At 44.2% G+C, this 22,373-nt stretch overlaps 1 protein-coding gene across 1 annotated transcript in view; it reads left to right on the top strand.

The window, feature by feature from the left end:
* Nucleotides 1–756: 756 nt before the first annotated feature.
* The window catches only part of RAB31 (RAB31, member RAS oncogene family), a 44,632-nt gene continuing 23,015 nt past the window's right edge, over nt 757–22,373 (top strand). Inside the window, exon 1 of the mRNA XM_015855275.2 lies at nt 757–961. Coding sequence (XP_015710761.1) covers nt 923–961 — 39 coding nt within the window. The 5' untranslated portion in view covers nt 757–922. The remainder of the gene's footprint in view (nt 962–22,373) is intronic.

Raw genomic sequence — 22,373 nt, 5'->3', positions numbered from 1 at the left:
CCTAGAATTGAAAGAAAGGGTGCAGCTGGATGGTATAGAGATTTGGAACTTCCTACCTCCTGTCCATGCATCCTACATTGCTGAAACACACCACTCACCCCCTCATGGAGTTCACATCCGCTGCCTAGTCTCAATAAGCATTCAGCAAGCATCAGTGTATGTCCATAGGTCCAACTGTTTCCTCATGGAGGAATTCAGTTTCACCTCTTTGCATTTCCATGTCAGATGACATCATCCCATACTGTTGGGAAAGTTCAGCCTCTACTGCTGTACCACCAACATCTGCTTGTGATGTCAAGTGCCAAAATAATAAAATAGGAGGCATTACTTTTGGAGCAGCCATTCTAGATAGAATGTTAGAAAGATTCAGGAAGGCTTGCTTGAAAACCTGCTCTGTTTTTCTTCTCTTTACTAAATGCTCCTAAAAAAATTAAGGTTCATTAAACATTGAGAATCAGTGTGATGATTCTCAATGTGATGATGCCCGGGGGAGGTGGTGGGGTCACCATCCTCCAAGGCGTTCAAGAACCGTGTGGATGCGGCACTGAGGGACATGGTCAGTGGGCACAGTGGGGGTGGGCTGATCTCAGAGGACTGATCTTGGCACCAGCTGCAAATTGTTATCCATCATTACTTTCCTGTGTGTGGGATGCAGCCCTGAAGCTGACTGAACCAAAACAGGGCTGGTTAGCACTAGGGCTGTGTAAAAGCAGAGTCGGCCTTTCCCTTCCTTTCCGTGCTCACGAACCCTCAGGCACATCCCGGTAGCGGCCCGCAGCTGAGTCGGCACAGCCCCGGGGCAGCGCCGAGGCGGGGCCGCATGTGACCGCGGCGGGGGCGGCTCGGTGCCGTGCCGCGGCGGGGCAGTGCGGAGCGGCGGCGTTGGGCGCTGGGCGATGCGGAGCGGACGGGCCCCGGGCAGATGATGGCGATACGCGAGCTGAAAGTGTGTCTGCTTGGAGTGAGTAGCGGCGGAGACGGGTCGTCTGCCGTGGGGCTTCCCTCTCCCTCGGCTGGTGGAGGGTGAAAAGGGATAGATTTGCCGCCTCCCTTCCAGCGGGCCCGTCCGGGGGCCGGCGGGCGGTGGGAGCCGAGACGGGCGGCTCGGCGGAGCGAATTCCTCCACTCAACAGCCTCTGGGGGGCGAGGGGGCTTTCCCTTTCTTTAGTTGATACTAATGTTTTTGTTAGTTTTGAACTTCTCTTGAAAAGAGGAAGCTGTTAGGGGGGGCGGGACTTGTCGCCCCCTCCCCACTGCTGGAGACCCCGGCGGGTCCCCGGATCCACCCTTGAGCCGAGCTCCGAGCCCCGTCACCGTGGGGCCGGGGCGGCTGGAGGCGGCGGCCCGACCCCACCGGGACGCTGGCGTGGTGCGAGCCCCTCAGCCCCCTGGTGCTCGGCGCATGCTGAGCTTACGGCTTGGAGTGGGTTTATTTGCAAGCGTCTTTCACTCGGCTGCTTACAGGAGTGTCTTTCTTGCAACTTTTGTCTCGTCTTTCACTTCTTTCTTTTTGTGTGTGTGTGTGCGTTTAACATTTGGAGCAGCAATGTGCTTAGCTGTGCAGTTTGACTCCGCCTGCCCCCGCTCTGCCCTGCACGGATGGAGTTGTGTTGTCCTAGCATGCTGGTGGGGTGACAAGCAGCCCCCTCCCCCTCCAACAGCGGCCAGTTGAGTGCTGTTGTTTGCTTTGGTGGTCGTGGGTTGATGGTTGACTTGCTGATCTAAGTGGTCTTTTCCAAACGGAATGATCCTGTGATCTCCAATATGTGGGATGTGAGTTAGGCAGCTTTCAGTGCCATATCTCCATAAACATTCAGAGAGCTACGTGAGGAAGAAAACTTAGAGTGAATTCTTTCATGCAAAACAACTGAGCTGAAGGTTTAGAAAACAAACTGCTGCCATCCCTCCTGCTTCCTGTGGCTTGTGTTGACCCTTAGTCTGGATGGCATGGGTACTTTACTCTGAGGCTGTGCCAGGGCATGGGGAGTTCAACCCAAAGTGTTTGGCAATGACCATGCCTCCTTTCTTGATGAGAATTCCCCCCTTCAGCTTTTAAAATGGCACGGAGACAAAATAAATGTGGTTTATACAAGCCTGTGGTAGAACATGTAGAACATCATTATTTTTTTTTATCCCCCAGTAGAAAATCCTGTAATTTTATAGAGATGAAGTGTCCTGTGAAATGACATTCCTCTTGCCCACTGCTTGTTGCTGTTTTGTAGGATTGACGTGTATTGGAGGTTTTGCAGGGCAACTGTTTACTTTTTTTAGAGCAAAAGAAAGCTATAATGCAGCTCTGTGTTCCTAGAGTAATTGCATACTCCTATAGATTCATTAAAGTGGCAGTTGAAACCCTCAGGAAGATGTAAGCATCTGTAGTTATATTTGTTTAGTAGATTATGATTAGAGGGGTGTTCCTTCCTGGGTTTTAATAGTGTATAATTCTAGAAAGCTATCTCTTCTAATCCCAAGCGTCTCATTTGCTGTGGAGGTTGATGCTCTAGTTTTCCAAAAGTAAGGAATCCTTCATATGTCAAATCCCTTCATGAGGTTCAGGCTCCCAAAAAGGGGATACTTCCTGTCTGTGTGAACAACTGCAGTCATCAGTCAGCTGATCTACTTCAAATTAGACAGTAACTTAAAATTTGTTTGTGCATTTACTGAGAGGATCCTTAACAGCTGCCTTCTCCATCAGTCCTAGGCCGTATTGTATCTGGTAGTGCCCTTGGTAATCAGTTGAGTCCAACATATCCAAGTCCTAAAATGAGGTTATATTCTCATTAGAAGTTAAGGACTAAGTTGCTTTATAAACCTGTCTTGCTCTCCATTTCTGAACAAAGCAGAGGAGGAGGGTCATTGATTCATTCTGCCCTGGTACCCTATGGTCTGCAGTCGTCAGCTGTGCAGAGAGCCTGGACTTCAGCTATTTCTGCCAGCTCAGCATTCCTGAGGGAGGGGGAGCTTGTAGCTGGCTTAATTTTGGCAAAGGCAGCATCTCCACATACCTCGAAGCCCATCTTGGCTATAGAAGGTGTGACTGAGAGGGTGAGGAGAACAGAGAAACTAGGGCTGTGCTCCATTCTGCTTACTCCTCCTGTCATGCTACAGGACCAACATTTGTCCTGGAGCCATAGCAGCAGAGATACAGAGTAAGTTGATGGCTCTTGGAGGAAGCTCTTCATTGCCTGGGTCACGCTGCAGCACAGAAGAGAAGTTGGCCTGTTGTTTTCAACAAAAATCTATCAAAACTTGGATTTTGGTGTCTGCATTTCACTCGTTCTTCCTCAGAAGTAGCTTGTGTTTTTTAAAACTCTGTGGGTGTGATAGGAGGAATTTAGAGCAGCCTGGGGTTGGACACAAGAAGGAGATAATCCTGAGGTTTACGTAAAGAAAATACTTGCAAGAGAATGATGGAGGGGAATTTTGGGGCAAATGAAGCTGTGTGTGAGTCATTTGGAAGGCTGGCTTTGTTGGTTGTGGAGCTTAGTTATTCCCATGGATCTGGGAAAGCAGTGCACTTTGGGGTGAGGTGGTTTCTGTCTGCTCCTGCGCTGGTAGGAACAGGATGCCATTCTAATGGCTTGGTGCCTCATGGCCTCAGGTGGAAGAGTAGGCAGATAGAATTTTATAGCTATCCTGAGTATGCAGCCGTGCAAGTGGCCTCAAGCCTGCTCTGGAACTACTTCACCTGGTAAATTACCGCTGCTGGGCAGTGATGTATCCATCTGTGGAATGCCTCCATCTTAGTACAAGCAACTGCTTGAGCATCTGCTCCCCAAGCCCTGTCATGTCGCCCCAAATTCCTCTCGGCCTCTCACTCTGACACATTTGTTCACATCAGTTGCCCCCATGTTAGTGGTTTCTGGTGCTGAGTTGGGTTCAGCTGTGGTGTGGGGGATGTGAACTGCAGCTCCCATTTGGCCTGGCTGACTTTCCTGTCCTGAGTGAAAACCCTCCCAAGGGAGGGAGCAGAGGAGCGTGGGGCGAAGGGCCAAGTGTGCTCTTCCTGTGTTGAAGTGTGGCTGGGGGGAATGGCGTCCAACTGTCCTAATGGGGCCGTGGAGTGCTCTGTGTGCTCTGTGCTGTGGCTGCTGACACTGTATTCAGGCAGGCTGAGAAGTGATTTACGGCCCTCTGCCAAGTCCTGGCATGGATGTGTGGCAGCCACAGCAGACGTTGCCTGGTCTAGAACTGAGGTAAAATTTCTTGTCTTTGTCACTTCCTGAGGAAACTTTAACAGCACTTCAGAGAGGCTTAGGGAGGTGACTTGCCAACTATCATCTCAAGTGACTTCCATTGCTGCCTTCCTTTTTGTTTTGTTCATTACATTTTTATCTTCTGACTGTTCATCACAGGACCAGACGAGTTAGGACTGAAAGACACTTAGAGGGCATCCCTTGGTTCTAAAGGTCCTCTTAAAGCTTTTCTGATAGACTTCCTCTAAAACCTCATACAAAGTGTTCTATTCTCCCCAGGGCTACCTTCCAAAGCTTACATGTATTTGGCATAAAAGGTTTATTTCAGACGTAGCACCTTGCTTGTGTAATACTTCATTTTTTTCATCCACTTGTTTGTGTTTCTACTTCCTTGCTTACTGGAAGATGCTTTTTTCTGCTAGCAAATAGTCTTCAGATGCTGCTTGCAATTGGTCCTTACTGCTTTCCTGACGTATTTCCAAACACTTATTTTGTTGCATCTTCCAAAAATTTTAGTGGAATTACTTAGATAAGTCAGTAAACTATGTTATGACCTGAATATCTTTCTAGGGAAAGGATAACGTGGAGGCCAAATTCTGCTTTCGTGTACAGCAGCTCAACTGGGCTGGTAGTTACAGGGGAGTTCTGAAGTAGCAGAAGGCAGAACTGAAAATGCTTTATTTTCAGTAGTTGTCCTAATGGGAAGCTTTTTGTCACTAATAAACTAAGCAGAAAAAGAATTGCTTGTGGTTGACTGTTGTTGGAGAGCTGAAGTAGTGCTGAGGTAGTGTGTGAGGCAGTCACAAACCCTGAAAAATCCATGGGGGAAGAAAACACTCTCGTTGTTTTGTATTTTTAAACTTACATTTAAAGTCTGTTGTCTGAGATTTGTGTTGATAGTAAGACTTGTTTTTACAGCAGTAGTTTGCTTTGTTACTGTTTGTTGCAATTCAAATCCGATTTAGGGAAGTGGCAGAATAGGCAGTAGCTGTGCTGATCTTAGGCAAATACCTCTGAATCTGCAGGGCTTTTGCATTTGTATAGAAATTACAGTACTGGTGAATTTTGATGGTGGGATGTTGTATCTGATGAAAATGTATGGAGGTTGTAGACTCTGCAGGTGTAAGGCAGCTCTTTTCTTCTTGCTCTGGCGACCATATCTCAACTTCTGTTGATATAGGGTGGTGGTTTGAGATCATGGTGTTACTTCTTGGTCATCACCTCTACCTCTATCAGGAGGCATTATAGTTCCTTTCCTTGTGTTTCCCAGAGCTGCTTCTGAGGCCAGACAATGCTCAGCAGGTGGGTAGTCAGAGATTCCTCCAAAAGGGTCAGGAAGGCTGGTGGAAAACTGGGAGGTTTCACCCTGATTGGTACGTTGGATCCTGAGTGGATTCTTGCAGGGAAGAAATTTTTGCCCTGAATAAGATAGGCAGTGTGCTCCACAAGCATTTCAGCCCTGTGGTCTAGTGCAGGAGCCAAGTCCACAGCAGCCAGCGGGGGACCATAAACCACAGTCCCCTGTGTGTGATGGGAGCTCCCCATTTTGTGGACTGAGTTGGCTGTTGGGTTTCTGACTGGCCCTGCCTTCTGAGGGAGGAGGAAGATGGCTTCTTATTTGCTTGAGGTCTATTTTTCTGATGGACTTTCCCTTATGTATACAATCGTTAAGGTTGGAAAAGACTGCTAAGGTTATCTAGTCCAGCCATCAGCACATCACACCATGCCCACTGACCATGTCCCTCAGTGCCACATCCACAGGGTTCTTGAGCATCTCCAGGGATGGTGACTCCATCTCCATGAGCAGCCTGTGCCACTGCCTCACTTCTCTGAGAAGACATTTTTCCTTAATATCCAGCCTAAATCTCCCTGATAGGACTTAAGGCCACTCATTACCCCTTATCCTGTCTCTAGTTACCTAGAAGAGTCCAGCCCTTGTTGCAGTTGTAGAGAACAATGAGGTCCCATCTGCACATTTCTGACTGCTGAGCCTACTCAACTTCGCAGCAGGTTTAAGCCAGTTTATTCTCCCCCTTTGCTTCCTTCAGATAGCAACAGAAATATATCTCTATATTCCTCTACATTCAGCACTAATCATGCTGCATGATTGGATTGTGCCTTGCTGGTTGGCAGGGTAGAGCGAGCTCAATGCTCTGCTCCCTTTTGAGGCTTGCTGTGCCCCTTAAGTTTGGACACTACCACAGGCAGGAAAGCAGAAGCTTTTGCAAGCAGTCAGTGGACACGAAAGGCAGGATGCTTTGGCGCGCTGTCTTGTGTAAGCAAATGCCAATGTTATAATTTACAGTCTCCAGGCTTGCAGAGCCAGTAATGAAGCTGAACAGCAGTCAGGGGAACAAATGTTTTTTATTTCCACGTGGCTATTTTTAAACATAAATTCTAGCGTGCGGTTTTGATGTTTTTTGGAGGGTAGGGTAGTCTCTTTGGTTTTGCACTTAGTGTTTGGAGTCCTTGTTTTGGGAAACACATGGAAGCACACGTGCATGAGATCCGGCTCCTGAATGCTTCGTGTCCCAATGTGATCGTTTCCTGTGTGTCAGCAGGGTGACAGGATGTGGCTGACGTCACTGAATGTCCCGGCTGGACTGGTTGCTCTGCTGTGCGCAACCGCAGTGGATTATAAACATTGTCAGAGCAATCTTTTAAAATGATAACTATCAGCCTTATAGTATCAGCCTTATACCTATAGCTGGCACTGCTTGAAGCAGGTTTTCCTTTATTTTTGAGCCTGTCTGCAGAGACAGAGTTAGAAGAGCTTCTTAAAGTAGGCTTAGTTTTGATCGATTGATTTATTTTTGCCTATTTAATTCTGGAGCAAACAAAGCTCAAGTACAGATAGCATCTTAACAGTTCTTCTATGCTATGTTGCAGAGTGGTGAGACAGGCCTGAAGTCACTCACCCTTCTATGTGCACTGGTGGCCAGTGACATGCACTGGAATAACTGACCTTCTCTATCTTACACTTGTAGTCATAAACTCATAGAACCACAGCGTACCCTGACTTGGAAGGGACCCTCATGAACCATTGACTCCAATTCCCAGCTCCACACAGGACTACCCTGAATTCAGTCTCTGCATCTGAGAGCAATGTCCAAATGCTCCTTGAACTTTATCAGTTTAGTGCCAGGATCACTGCTCTGGAGAGCCTGTTCCTGGATCCTGACCGCTGTCTGGTTAAGAAACTCTTCCTAACCCTCAACTTTCACATTGCAGCTCTGTGCCGTTCCCTCGGGCCCTGTCACTGTCACACAGAGCAGAGCTCAGCGCTGTTCCTCCACTCCCTGTGAGGAGCAGCAGCCGCCATCAGGCCTCCCCTGAGCTCCTCTGCTCTGTGCTGAGCAAACACAGGGACCTCTGCCATTCCTTATCCATCCTGTCCGCTGGACCATTCACCATCTTTGTAGCTCTGTTGGTAGCTTGCCACCTTGTGTATGTTTAGACATGCTGTTTCCTTGCTTTTGAATTGCTGGGAATTCAGTGGCAGAAGGTGAATCCTTAGGTGTTTGGTCAACATTTGGTTGGTGCCAATGGAGGACAGCTGTAGTGGAGATCACTGGGCTTCAAGGGCTTGATATGAAGATCATACCAGAGAGCACTCACTTGATTGCAGCATAGGATTATACCAGGGCTCAGTTTGGCTCTTGGGACTTGAATGCATTTTTAGCTTCTTGACTTAAAAGAGAGAAAACACGTTATCACTATGGTTAGTAGAAAACACATTATCACTATGGTTAGTAGTTTGGGAGTTAGAAGCATATTAAAACAGGTATTTGGTATTTGTCCATGTGCAGTTGCAACTTTAATCTCAAGCAGTTTCTACCATCTGTGGACGCAAATATTATGATTGTTTATTTAAGACAGCATTTGTTAGCTCAAGAAAACTGCCATTGGCTGACAGACACTGCTAGCAGTGCACAAAGGCACACTTCCTCACTGTGGCTGGATGAATCTGTCAACTGGTTAACTCCTGGAGGGATTTGGGAAGTGAGAAAGAATGCATTTCTTTTATTGAATAGGAAGTACTTTTCCACTTTTTTTTTTTTTTTTTTCTTCAAGTGAACTAAATATAAGTCAGTGTATTTTAAGAGTCAGAAAATCAGCCCTTTCAGTGTATCTTCTTAAAGATGGTACGACCTGGAAGCTTCCAACTACACTTAGGCCACAAGCCTTTCATGGTGTGTATCCCATACTGCTTTCAACTTTTGTAATTACTGTGATGATAATCTTACTGTTAGGATTATCAGTTCTTGAGGGTGCTACAAACAGGGTTTTTTTTAGTTTCCTTCTTTACATCAGCTTTTTTTATTTTTTAAATATCATTCTTGTGAACAATTCAGCAAAAATCTTGCTTTGTTTTTGTCTCGGTTTGCTTGAACATCTATGAAGAAATTAAGCAGTTAGTCCCACATTTAGTCTCATCAACCATTACTACTCCTGCAAAGCAGTATAATCTAATGCTATGATCTAAGACTAGTAGCACACTATTAGTCTTCTACATTAATTTATCTTTTTCCCTCTCCAAGGTGTCTTTAATAGCATGCCTGAGCATTGGACAAGTGTCTGGAATATGTTTTAAGCAACAAAAATGTCAGCTTTACAAAACCAGATAACAGAAGATTACATCAGTATTTATGTTACAGGAGCCCTAATTTGAGTAGGGTCCTTGTGAAGCACACGTTGAATTCAAAGCACTGGGATACATCCTTCAGCCTTAGCTGAACAGGCTGAACTGATTTCCAATCTTAAAGCTCTTCACATACCTACCTGCACAGCTGAATGTGGTGCTATGTGGAGGACAGAGATAAAAAGTCTATCCTAATTAAGTATTTGAAATAAGGTAGATCTTGAGCTATTGCTATCATTTAACATTAAAAGCTCAGTTTTCCCTCTGCTTGGTTTTCGCGATATGCTAAACTCTATGGAGGTGCTGCTTTAGTTAACTAGGTAATTTAGTTGATGCAGAATGTTGTGATTAGGTTTGCATTTTCCTTTAGGCTGGAGTAAAGAATGAGAAAGAGAACTTCGGGGGCTTGTAGACTGGAAGAGTTGTAAAGGACTGGTAGGGGAGAAAGAGGAACACAGTAAAATCTGAGAAGGGGCGAGGGAAAGAGAAGCTGAAAGTAGGGAAACAAAGTCATGCAGAGCAAACAAAAAACATGGGGTGAAAAACTCAGCTGCTGCTTCCTTAGTTTCAGCCTCCAGTTTCCTTCTTTTTTTTAAGATGTAACTTTGTCTTAGTTAGCTTTGCTTCATCTGTGTTTCAAAACATTTTTTCCCACTGAACTCACAGGATAGTTGTTTATACTGTACTAAGTTAAGCAGTACCTTTTGGCTGGTTGAGAATGCCTTGCCATAAATCTTGTAGCTAAAAGGGAAGGTCCAGTGTGATTTTTATGGACCACTTTACGTGTCATACAATAAGTCCCTCTGCCTGTCACTGTGCTGTGTCTATGGTCAGTGGCAACTGTGGGTTCCATCCTATTGTACCAGTGCCCAGCTATTCTTGTCTCCTGAGCTCTGCTTATACTGAACTTTGTGGCTTAGCGCAGACATTCGACATGTTCCCTTGTGTTTTCAACTGAGGGCTGCAATGCTTCTGTGCTTTTGGTCATTGTGGTTGAACTGCAGTTTCTGAGAGAAGTGGGGAAAAACTGGCTACATTATCAACACTCAAACTGACTCACAGGGGAAAGTTAGACACTTACCCTTAGTTACTTTTGTGGTAGAGAGAGGACGGTACGTAAACAGTAACAACAACCAAAATGGGTTTTGCTCATTTAAGGGGCTTTTCCCTAAAAACACGAATTCCATGACAGCAGTGGTACCAGCTTTGGGAGATATCAAGTTGAAAATCAGTGAGATGTGAAAACATTCAAGAAAACAGCTGCTTAAAGGATACAGCTTCATGCTGTCTTTCATTTATTAGCCTGTTTAGTCCAGATAGCTTTGCCCTCAGTATGTTCATAACATCACACACAATAAATCCACAGACAACAAAACTCAGCCCTGGATTTTACTGTGCTGTGCTTGCTATTACCTGCTCTGTGAGTGGCAGAGGAGAATGCACCAGGTGGGTCCCTATATAATGCTGTTTTAAATAAGTGGGAAATTGTAACAGCATCCTGGATGGACAAGAGCATATGCTGTTGGCAATAGAACAACCTTTAGACTGTTGGCCAAATCTCACTACTTCAGAACTTCAGTGGCCATGAGAGATTCCAAAATTTACAGGTGCTGGGTGCATCAGCTTGAAAAGAATTGGTAAGCAGGGGGAGATGGTTTGTCAGAGTTCTGGTGGTTGGCCAAGCTTCTGTTGGTTGTCACAAATGGCTTGGGTTCAACATGTGCAGAGAAAGCATGGGGCAGAGCAAGTGTACGAGGGCAAGAAGTTGCTTCTCGTGGTTCTTAGGTACTGTGTCACTTGCTAGAACATCATTAACTCAAAGCAAAGATCTGGAGCTGTGATGCTGGTTTCCGTTTGTTAGGGGAAATGTCTTTATATAGCTGAAACTGTGCCGCCTTCCTCGCTGTCACACACTGATGCAAGAGAGGTTGTCCTTTCTCCAGTGTGGAAGTTTCAACTGGTGTTTCAGTCAGCACTCAAAGTATGTGTTTTTTTTTTCCTCTTAGGTACTAAATGCAATAATAAGTTGCAGGTGACCTGGGAACAAATTGGAGGAGACTGTAAGAGGGCTGAATTCCCTTCAAGCTTACCTATCCGCATTTTCCAGGCAACTGCCTGACAATATAGGTATTACTGAAATAGTAAACTGAATACCAAGAGCCATTTCTTCAAATAGTGTATAGAACTGTTGTGTAAAAATGTGCTTGCGTGTGAGTTGCTGCCTTCTTTTAGTGGGAGAAATCAAACCAATGTATTTGAGCAGTAAACCAAGTTGATTTCCTCTAGGCTGGGATTTGTGGACAATCTGTAATATAAAACTATAAATGTTTGGATTGGATTATTGACTCCAGACTGACTTGAGGGTTTGACAGTATCTCTATGGGAGGAAAGTATATATATATTTTTTCCTTTATTACTTAGTAAGGTATAGTAACAAGTCTGTACTTTGAGATTCTGGCTTTAGTGATATGATTTCTCAACAGGAGAGATGGTGTCTTGGGCTTATGAGAAACAGCAGTTCAGGTCAAAGACTACCTCCTTGTCGTACAATTGTTTGGAAAGCTTCAGCTGCTGCAAATATACGCAGGGAAGGTTCACTTCAGAAAAGATTTTGGTTTGGGAAGAATAACACAGAATTGTTTCTCTTTTTTTGCTGCCAAACTATACTCGAAAACATTTGTCAGGATGCTGTTGCCTAATGTGTTTACTGAATTATGTAAGCCTCAGGTTATTTATGTCTTTTAGTCTAAAAACTGAATTTAGTTTCTCTCATTGCTACATTGCACAATGATGATGAATAGTATTTGACCAGATTGTTATGCTGGTATGTCTACATGCGGCCTGTAGAGATAACAGCCTGCAATCAATATTTGTTATCATTGAAAATGGGAGGTATGTTGACTTGTACATCTATCCCTTTTTTCAGCTTGAAGGCTAATTATCTGAATTCTTAAGCAGATGTTACTCACAAATGTTTTTACTGTATTCTAATTGGAATTTCTATGTGAAGAGCAGTATATCAAACAGGCATTTAGAGAGTGTAGGAGAAGGATGTCATTGTGTGTGTTAAAGGTCTCCCAAGTTTGTCCAAAAATAATCTCTGAGTTGCCAGATAGTTGTCACTATCAGTTTAATACATAAGCATTAAAACAGGACTTAATTTTTTTCTTTGTTTTACTTCAGCTTCATTTAGCCGATCCCTGATGAGGTCTCACATGCTCAAGAGATCATTTAGGCTTGAGCTTGGCTCCTTCATAGCTGGGGGAGGTGTTGAGTGGTGATCACCACCCATCTGTAGCACCACCATAGGAAATATCTGACGATAAACTGGGACTCTGTTTTCACTTCCTCACCTGAAAAATGAAGTGGTAAGCGTGGAAATGATCATATTTGACTATCTCTGGTGGTGCTGATTTGGGAAGTCAGCAAGAGGGCAACAGGGAGATATTTAAGGTAACCTGGGGTGGTAGAGTGGAGAGGTGGAAGGCTGTGTCACAGAGTATCAGATGCTTCTTGCCGCTTTCAGGACTTCTGTTAGGGTAAATATACCTTCTTTGTTATGCTTTGGTGAAGAGGATCCTATGATTTGGAGATGAGTAGAGGGCAAATAAAGAAAAGGCACAAATCATGTTTGGGTGATAACGGCTCTATAAATTCCCACAGCTACAGGAAAATGAGCAGGTAAAAATCCCTCAGGTTGGCATTTTGTTCAACAATTGTACTTTGCGGGGTTTTGTTTTTTGTTTTTTTCTTTTAATGCAGCAGTTTTTCTATGAGGTATGGAGAACCCTTTCCAGCTGTCCTTGCTATGTTCACACCACTGATTGCTGTGCAGTGGTCCCTTGGTGACAGCAACAATGAGAGATGCCTAAGCTTCTGAGGGAAGGTGGTCAGTCACTCTTCTTTCCATCTATCTATCCCAGCTGTCTAGTTCTTGCAACTCTACCATGTTGTCTTCCTCCCTCCCTACCCAAGGCTCTTGTTTCCTAACTCACTTGAGCATTTAAGCCAGTGCTCCTTTCTCCTTTCTTCCCTTTCTATTATGGCCACGTTGTCTCATTTCCTCCTCCCTTAGTACCAGGAGTCACCAGGTGGTGCTATTTCCCATATAAATGCCCTCTTTTGCATTGCAGTGCCCTCCAGCTTTTGGAGAAGGGTTTTACAGCCTTAGATTTTGTGGCGCAGCTTCCTTCCTGGACAGCAGTGTCAGGGGTTGCTGCTCTTTGCCAAAGGATCCGTTTAGAAGCAGCCCATTTGAATCAGAGGTGTTCCCTATGATTTCATCATCCAGTGGCTTGTTTGACCTCAAAGTCCCCAAAAGACAGAACTGCTTCTGCACAGCTTGTGACCATGTTCCAAAGCTGCTTTGCTGTAGTGAAAGCATGAACAAGTCAAAAATTAAGGTGTCCTTTGCACTGCTGGGTTCCTACCTGGTCCCCTTGCATCTGGGGGAGGTTATTTTAATTTGCAAATTCCTTGGCATGTACCATAAATCCAAAGTGATTGCTTCTTGAAAGCTGCTCCTTCTTGTTTCATCCTCTCATCTCAGCATTCATCTGCACTGATACCACCTTACTTCTAGCTGTTGTTTTTTTTTTATTATTTCACAAAGGTCACGCTTTTACTTGAAATAGTAGAGGATGTTCAAAACAAGGAATTCAGCATCTTAAGGGACTAGCCAGAATCCCCAAAAGCCACAATTTTAGGTGATGGAATGCAAGTAAACACTGAGTTTCCTGTCTTTCACCAGACTAAGCACTTCTTCCTCTGCAGTTCTCCCTGCCACATGCTGGCAAGGGCAGAAGGAAATGAATGATTGAGATTCTGCTCTTTGATTTTAATTTAATATCTTCTGTTTTTCTCGATGGTTCAGCTACTGTGCTGAATTTGTTAACTCGTGAGGGGAAGGGAATGTGTAAGAGAAGATGCAGAGAACCAGATGGAAGTTTGTTATGGTGAAGCAGTTTCTAAATGATGTTAATAACGTCTGGATGCTTTTGTTTCTGCTGTCCACCCTTGTGCTAACATGGCAGTGTGGTTGGCTTATGCTGCAGTATGAGCATCGATGAGACATACATATTTAAATTAAGAATATGGATTTGAGTTTTTATGACTGAAATAGGTGAGCATTAAAAACTGAGTGTTCCTATGCTTTAAATCTCTAGGCTGACTGCAGTGTTAATGTATTCTGCAGTGTTGTGTCTACAAAGTCAAGCTGAAGAGGGAGGAGCTGAGATGGTTCTGAGGCTGACCCACGGGCCATGCTTTTTTGTGTGTTATCTGTGTTTCTGTTTTGCACTGTCGCTTTGTTTTTACTGTCTTGGAGTTATTTTAAAAAATAGCTTTAAAGGGAGTAACCTTGTTTTCCCTTTCCTTCTACCACCCTCTTTATGTATAAAGATTGCTTTGTAATCCTGTGCCAATTTTAGGGTAAGGGAGGGGAGAAGGAGTTTGTAGGTCGGTGAGGAGCAGCCAAGTTTGTAAGCTCTGAGTGAGCAGTTGTATGTGCCACTCTGTGATTTCCTGTGGGTAGTTCAAGTGATTGATAGTCCTTGCACCCACTGCTACTGCAGTTTTAAACAAGGATTTGTTCCTTACTGCTGCTTTAATGCCAGTTCAGTCACTGGACCATGTATGATGAGGTTGTCTTTCCAGCAGTCTTGACTTCCTTTAAAGTGATAATGTACCATCCCTTGAGTCCCCACATCTGGATCCTTTGTTAGGACAGCGGAATAATAATCTTGTAAGCTCTTTAGAAGAGAGTTTGGTTTTGGATTCATAAAATATTTCACGTGTAAAGATGTGAATGGTTCTTGGAGAGTGAATTTATTGTTAACATTAGCTCCTATGCAGACAGTAGCTGCTCTCATCTCTGGCCAAGCACATCCCTTTGAAAGGATGACAAAATGTTATTGGCTTTTGTACTGTCTGGTTTGGCGAGGCCACTGTGTGTATTGGAGCCTCTGACAAAAGTAGATAGATGGAGAGATCTTAATATTGCACAACAGGTTTGGGGGAATGTAGGAAGTGCATTTTTGCCTATGCAAGAGGAAGGGATGCCACAAAATACTGAAGTTATATCTGCAACTTGGACATTTCTATCTCTGGCAGATTACTGAGATAAGGACCTGGTATGGGGCAAGGAAAAGAACCTGTCACAGTGAATGTAAGAAAAGTTTTGTTGTTTTTTGGTGCTTTTTTTAGCTTTCAGATAAAATCTGCAAAATGGCAGAAGAAATAGGACAGTGTTCACTGGCTCCAAGTAAAGCAGATAGCAGAGGAACTGTACATGCCTGACTTTCCTACCACAGTAGGATGTGTGCAGGATGCACGTGGAAGGAAACCACATGCTGAATAATCACATTAGTATGTCAGCCCAGGACCTGGCAGCAGATGTTTTGCTATGAGGACTGAGTGTGAGGAGAGGTGGCTGTAGAGACATCCGGCTCCAAGGAGAGGCAGAATTGGCAGTCACTGTGTGCGTTTTGCTACTCAGTGTGGCCAAATGAAAACAGATAGAGAAGGGATCAGATAATGCTACCTTATCTGTGAGTGTGTGATGCACTAAGGCTTGGTTAGCAGATACTTTTGGTTTTTTTCTTCTTTAAGATGGATTTTAGGGTTATGTTTTAGGGTTTATGGTAGTAGTGAGGATGCATTTATCAAACAAACTCACTCTCCATACACTTCAGAGGTTCCTTATCACTGTATGATCTAGGCACACGTACAGTCCAGGTAATGTTATGAGGTAAAATCAACTAACTCCTGTTCTTGTTTAAGAGTCAGTGAGTTGGGACCCATGGAGCCAAAATTTCTGTGCCAAATGTAGTCCTTGCAAACCTGTGGGGAGGGATTGTGCTGTAATATAACAAGACTGACTTGGCTGGGATAGAAAAACATCTCTGGAAACAGGCAGTGTGCTCCCTGTCAGCAGAGGGAATTACAGTTAATCTAATTCTAATGCATACCAGAGGAAAACACCTTACTCCGCAGCTATTTCATGCTCCTCAACACCTGTGTTGTCCTGAGATTCTGCTAGCAATTAGAAGTGATGTGTAGTAGGGGACTGGGTGTTTGTTGTGGGAGAATAAACACAAACTGTCTTAACTTGATGGGGGAGTAGTATATTCATTTGCATAAAAAGATGCTGATGTTACTACGTATTTCAACAGTAGAGAATAGAAACACAGACAGGAATGTTCTTGAGCAGTTCACATTGAGAGGACCAAAATTGCTGTACCTGAAAAAGTGATAAGATGCGGAGTAACCCTGCCCTTGCAAACACAGTTGCATCAATATGAATGTGTTTGTTCTGGGATCTTGAGGAGCTCTGATAACGCATTGGAACAGGCTGCCCAGGGAGGTGTTGGAATCACCTTTCCTGGAGGCATTAGAGAACATGTAAATGTGGCACTGGGGGATGTGGTTAGTGGGCATGGTGATGGGCTGGTAGTTGGACTAGATGTTTTTAGTGGTCTTTTCCAGCCTTAATGATAATGTGTTTCTGCTCCAGTGTCCAACAGTAGTGTTCCTGTTCATTTGGCAAATACCTTTTGTTTGGGAAACTGCACAATAGCTTGTTAAAGGTCCTGCAGGCAAACTGCACTTCCAGTTCTCCCACTTGGGTCTTTGTTTTGTGATCAAATGTCCCACAAACATGCAGCAAGCTCAGTATGTCCCTTGTGGATGAAAACTGTGCCTGATGTTGCTTGGAGGGCTTTTTGCAGTGGTACATTGTAACAGCAGGCTTCTGCAAGCTCTTTAGAATCCAGAGGTTATGAATAAAGTCAATTCAAGGTAGTGGTGAATGGGCTGCTTGGCTGAGGGCCTGTCTGGGAGGGGCTTCAGAGCAGAAAAAACAGCTAATATGGATAGCAGGCTGAATATGGCCCAGTGCTGCAGTTCTGGAAGGTGGCTGCTAGCAAACCAATAGGAGAGAGAGACCTGCTCTGAGAATCAGTCTGTTCATCATGGAAACGATCTATTTCTTACAATGCGGAGAACTGGAATTTACAGAAGTTATATGTCCTGAATGAGAAGTGCCTTCTGACAGTGGATGCAGAGCTTCAGAGCACCTCAGCCTGCTCTCCTCTGGTTGAGCCCACAGTCACAGGCAGTATTATGTTTCTGAAGCAGCTGGGAGCCCATGCGTCAGCCTGAGGCCTGCTCTTGCATTTTCCTTTATGTACTTATGCTGTCGTGGGGTTTGCTCACTTGATACGTCTTGCAGATGGAAAAACTGAATCCAGCAAGAAGCTTTACGCACTTCTTCCTAGTGGCCACCCCTCTGCAGGTGCTTGGGTCCTTACTGGGACAAGCCCAATGCTTGGCAGGTTCATTCAGTGCGAGGGCTGTTTCTGGACACTGGGCCTGTGAAAGGTATTATTTCTTATAGCAGTGTCTTCAGAAATGTAAGCGATACCCAAATTCAGGGAAAGACAAGGGATGTGTTTAAGGTGAGCAGAAGTTTATTGGGTAGGATGATTCATGGAAACTGTGATCAGGAATCGCTTGTGCATAACTTTTCCTTGTATGTTCATACAGTTGATTAAAATCCAGAGCTGGTTTCAGATGCTCCTCAAGCTGCCTGCCACAGCCTTAAAGAGCAGCTGTAACTGGATTAGTAAGACATGGAAAATATTGCAACGCTGCCTGCATCTGATCTTCTGAGTAATGATTGAAATGCTAATGGCAGGCGTAGAGGGGTAAAGCAGTCTGTAAACTGAAGCAGTTTTCATGAATTTTTGCCTTGCATTGGAACTGAAGACAGCAACATTCCCGTACTTGGCTTTACTCAAACCTTTTGGCTAAGAGCTGGCATCCGTGCAAGCAGCAGAAATGCAGGCTGGGTATCTCAGTGCTGCATGCAAGGTCTTGCACAAGGAGTGATGTTCCTCTGAGATACCAGGCTTGACTAGAGCTGAGCACACATTGCTGCTTTTGCCCAGCACTATGTGGGAGTGCAGGCCTAGCTATCTGTTTGATAGCTAATAAAATGCCAGCCATCTAGCAGCGCTGTGATGTGATTATGCTGCTGTGAATTTTCAGATTCCATCAAAGTCCTGCTGTGGCTAATGGGAATGGGCCAGGGGGATTCAGCTGTAAATCAGAAACTAAATCATGGCCAATTCTGACAGTGGAAAGAACGGCTATTTTAATGTGCACTGGCTGAACTGCCAAGTCTGAACCAGCTGTGCTATACAGAGCTACTAGAATGAAAAGCCTCTGCATGTTTTTTTTTCTGTCCCAAAAGCTGAAACCACATCTTTCTACCTCAAATTTGCCTGACTAGTTGCAGAGATTTTGAGTGCCTTATTCTGCATTAAAAAATATTAATGTATTGATAATAAAGGACAGTTTTTTCCCTTTTGGCAACTTCATACCAACTCAGATATTCTCATCTGAATATCTTAATTGCTTCAGCAATGGGAGTTCTGCCCTCAGCAAAGCAACAACCTCTGCTTCCTATCTGTGATGGTGCTGGCATGCATCAAGTCAGTGTAACAAAACTTGGGAAATCTTGAGCATAAACCAGCTCCTCTGTTATTTTCCAGTTAGTAACAAACCAGCCAAGAAATTTGTCCATTGGCATGACTGTATGACTGGGAGCCAGGAATTGTTCCTTATTTCAATAACAAGGAACAGCCAGCTTCCTCTCTGAGCAAGTCCTCTTCTATGAGAGCAGCACAGCTCTTTGACTGTACCCTTGTTCTGTATGTTAACCTGGCCTTTTTCTCTTCCTGTTTCTCTGTAAATGTAAGGTGACACAGGGCAGAATTATCTCACCAGGAGGTTTGCTGACAAGATCCTTGGTGGCTGTATTTGAATGTGGCTGTTTGTGTGCATGCCCAGGGAGGTGGTGGAGTCACTGACCATGGGGGTGTTCAAAGGATGATTGGATGTTGTGCTGAGGGACATGGTTTAGTGGGAGCTACTAATGATGGGTGGATGGTTGGACTGGATGATCTTTTAGGTCTTTTCCAACCTTGGTGATTCTATGATTCACTTGGAAGTTGAGGTTGGAAGGGACCTGTGGAGATCATCCAGTCCAACTCCTCCATTTAATTGAGGCTACATCTCAATGAATCTTAGTTATTACCAAATAAAAACCCCAAAAAAACAACAGCAAACAACCATGTTTAAAGGAGCTGACGTTTTTGATCTGTAAAAATGTAAACAAGTTGAAATACCTTAGACTACATGTTGGATTTAACTGAGTTGATGAGAAATCTCCTCTCCTTTCAATGGAATCTCGTTTCATTCGCATTTTGTAGAGATCAGTTCTTCTTTACATCTCAGCTCAGGTCGTGGCACCCGTCACCAGGGTATCTGAACCCTCTTTTAAACTGAAATGGGAAGTTAGTCATGAGATCTGCAGTGATTACAAGCCAGATGTTCTGGTTTTTTTTTCTGGAGGGGGCAGAAGGCAGTTTCTTCAGTATGTTCATTTTTAGCATGCTATTTCCTTATGTGAAATACCATATAGTATTCTTGCATTTCCACAATCCTAGAGTCATAAAAGAATTTTTAAATGGTTAATTTAACTTTACACATATTAAAAAGCTATGTGTGTTAAGATAGCATAGAACGATTCTGCATCGTCAAGAGCAAAATAGCTGTTGCAGCAGTGTGCATAATTATGGGGCTGCAGTTTAGTCATCAGTCACAATATGTGTGGATTTCTTGTGAATTCAACATTTATTCCATTTCAGATGTAGAAAGAATTTACATGAAGGATTTAGTTTGCTCAGCACAGTAGGGTCTGACCCATCTGAATCTATTAAAAGCTGTCATGTGTCAGGCTGAAGAATAAGGTCCTAACTGGGGGTGTGTTTACAGAGCCCTGTAGCTCTGTGCCATTTGGAGAAGTGCTTGGAGGACTGAGTCCTACTGTGGTGTGAAGGTATAAATGAGACATCCAAATTTAAATTAAAGAACTGATTTTTTTTTCCTGCCAGGATGCACATGTCTGGAACCGTGGACAGAGGATTAAACCAACTGCCTATTTGTAATGGGAAAACAATTTTCTATTTTAATATATTACTCGTATTAAACTTTGTGGTGTTTTACTTTTTAATCTTTTGGCTGACCCACAGCAGCACAGAAATGAGCATCTCAGTTGTTTGCCTGCAAGTGAGTCGCCAGCTTGCTGTAATTCTGCTGGCTTGAAATGCAGCTTCTCTCCTTTTCAGAGATGGGAGCTGAGAGGAGCTGAGGAGGTTCTTTGTGAGCAGAAGTGTGGGTGGGAGCTGCTCTGTGCTCTTAAACCCTCATGTCTGAATCTGTGGGTGAAGGATTTTAGAGGAAAGGATGCATTTTCAGGCTTAAGGCACAAAAAAATTAAAAATTTGGTCATGCATGCATTGGTTTCTTGTGTTTATCAGAAATATCTGATGCTGTTGGAGATCATAGGCTCATAGAATGGTTTGGGTTGGAAGGGACCTTTAAGATCGCGTTGTCCCAACCCCCTGCTATAGGCAGGGATACCTTCCACTAGACCAGGTTGCTCAAAGCCCCATCCAGCCTGGCCATGAATGCTTACAGGGAGGAGGCATCCACAGCCTGTTCCAGCATCTCACCACCGTTATGGTAGAGAATTTCATCTTAATATCTAGTCTGAATCTACTCTCTTCCAGTTTAAAACAGCTTCCCCTCATCCTGTTGCTATGTGACCTTATAAAAAGTCTCCCTAGCTTTTCTGTAGCCTCCCCCTTCTCCAGGCTGAAGAGCCCCAGCTCTCTCAGCCAGTCCTCATAGGGGATGTGCTCCAGCCCCCTGATCATCTTCGTGGCCCTCCTCTGGACCTGCTCCAACACTTTGATCTCCTTCTTGTGTTGGAGGCCCCAGATCTGGATGCAATGCTCCAGGTGGGGTCTCATGAGAGCAGAGTAGAGGGGCAGAATCACCTCCCTCAACCTGCTGATTACGCTTCTTTTGATGCAACCCAGGGTTTGGTTGGCCTTCTGGGTTGCAAGTGTGCATTGATGACTCTCGGTTAGTTTTCCTTTAACTTCCAAATCCTTCTCCTCAGGGCTCAAGCCATTCTCCATATCAATTCTCCATTGATATCCATTCTCCATATCAATTTTTGCAGACTGGGGAGATTCTGAAGTTGTGGCTGCTTCTGGTGTGCTAATAGCTATTTGCCTACTGTGGGTTGTGTTCCGACCTCTTTTGCTTGTCTCAGTGCAGTTTATAACTGATATTTCATAAGTGTGCTACAAGGTTTGTGAAGAAGGGAAAAACGTGAAATGGGTCTTGTGAGTGACTCATCCAGTTGTTCTCACTATGTAAATGACAGCGTGTGCTGTTCTTGCTCATTGCAAATGCATTGAGAACACCCTGATTCAAAGTAATTACTACGGACATATTCCATGCTTGCTATTCCTTCCATGGAGTGGTATGCTCTTGATTGTGATGCAGTGCTGAAACCATTGGATTTCACATGGATAAGGATTCTTTGGAAGAATCACAGGATCTGTTCCTTGAAGCTTTCCAGTAGAGCAATAGAATTGTGATCGTTGCCTGATCGTTCTTCTGTTTCATTTTCTTCCCCTCTGTGCTTTGATGGCACTCATGTAGTTGGCCTTTGAAGTCTTTGAGGCAATGATGCAGAGATTGGGAGGCTTATTTCAGCTGAACACCTTCATGCTGTAAATTGGCTGCTCCTGAACAGCATAGTCAGCTCACAGTGTGCTGGGGTTCCATTGGCTTCACTGGAGTTATAGCGGGAGTATGTTTTGCCCTCTGTAGTCAAAGCAACCACAGCAGCAAAGTTTAAGGGAGCCCTTAAGGTATTTGAGGGCTAATGGCACAGCTGGCATGTACTTAAGTTTAGCTGTGAGAGAAACTAAAACCTCTAGAGGTTAGTTAACATTAGGACTAAATGGTGGTGAACCGAAAATTGAAGAGGTTGGGCCTTCCAACCTCTGAGCTGATCTGAGTTTTGGTCCACGCTTGTGGATGTTGAGGAGCCCCCCAGAGTTCCCCTTCCTCAAGGGATGTAATTGCAGTTGCCCATCTTAGTGACCCCATGGGGAAGCAGGAAAAAACTCTGAAATAAGAGCACCATCAATCAGGTCACAGGAACCAATATCTTTCTTTGCAGTGGCAAAAACAGTGTCACCACCAGAGGGAAACATGATTCCTCGCATTCAGTAGGTGGTAGCTCTGTTTTTCTCCACAGCTGTTAAAATCTAGGATAATAATTACTTAATTCTCAGTTTCAGCAGAGAGGATTGTCTTTTATTATTATTATGCGTTGTGCCACCCTGGTGTAGTGAACACACAGAGATCTCAGCTGGAGTCGATAATGGAGGCCAAATTTGGGGAAAGCAACAGGGTGTGTTGCTGCTATTGATCAAAGGCTGCAGGGCTGGCTTTAAACACTTTTATTGGCTTTGATCTATCTTTTTCTATTGATTGAACACAGTAGATAAACAACTGTCTGTGCAGCATGAACATTTATTGTGGCTTTTAAGCTGACTAAGGACAGCTTTGAATTAAATATGAGAGCTGAAATGATGGCTTTCTAC

This window comes from Coturnix japonica, chromosome 2, assembly GCF_001577835.2.
Source record: "Coturnix japonica isolate 7356 chromosome 2, Coturnix japonica 2.1, whole genome shotgun sequence".
In the NCBI taxonomy this organism is placed as follows: domain Eukaryota; kingdom Metazoa; phylum Chordata; class Aves; order Galliformes; family Phasianidae; genus Coturnix; species Coturnix japonica.
The sequence above is the reverse complement of the archived record's forward strand: the minus strand, read 5'-3'. Positions and strand labels throughout refer to the sequence as shown.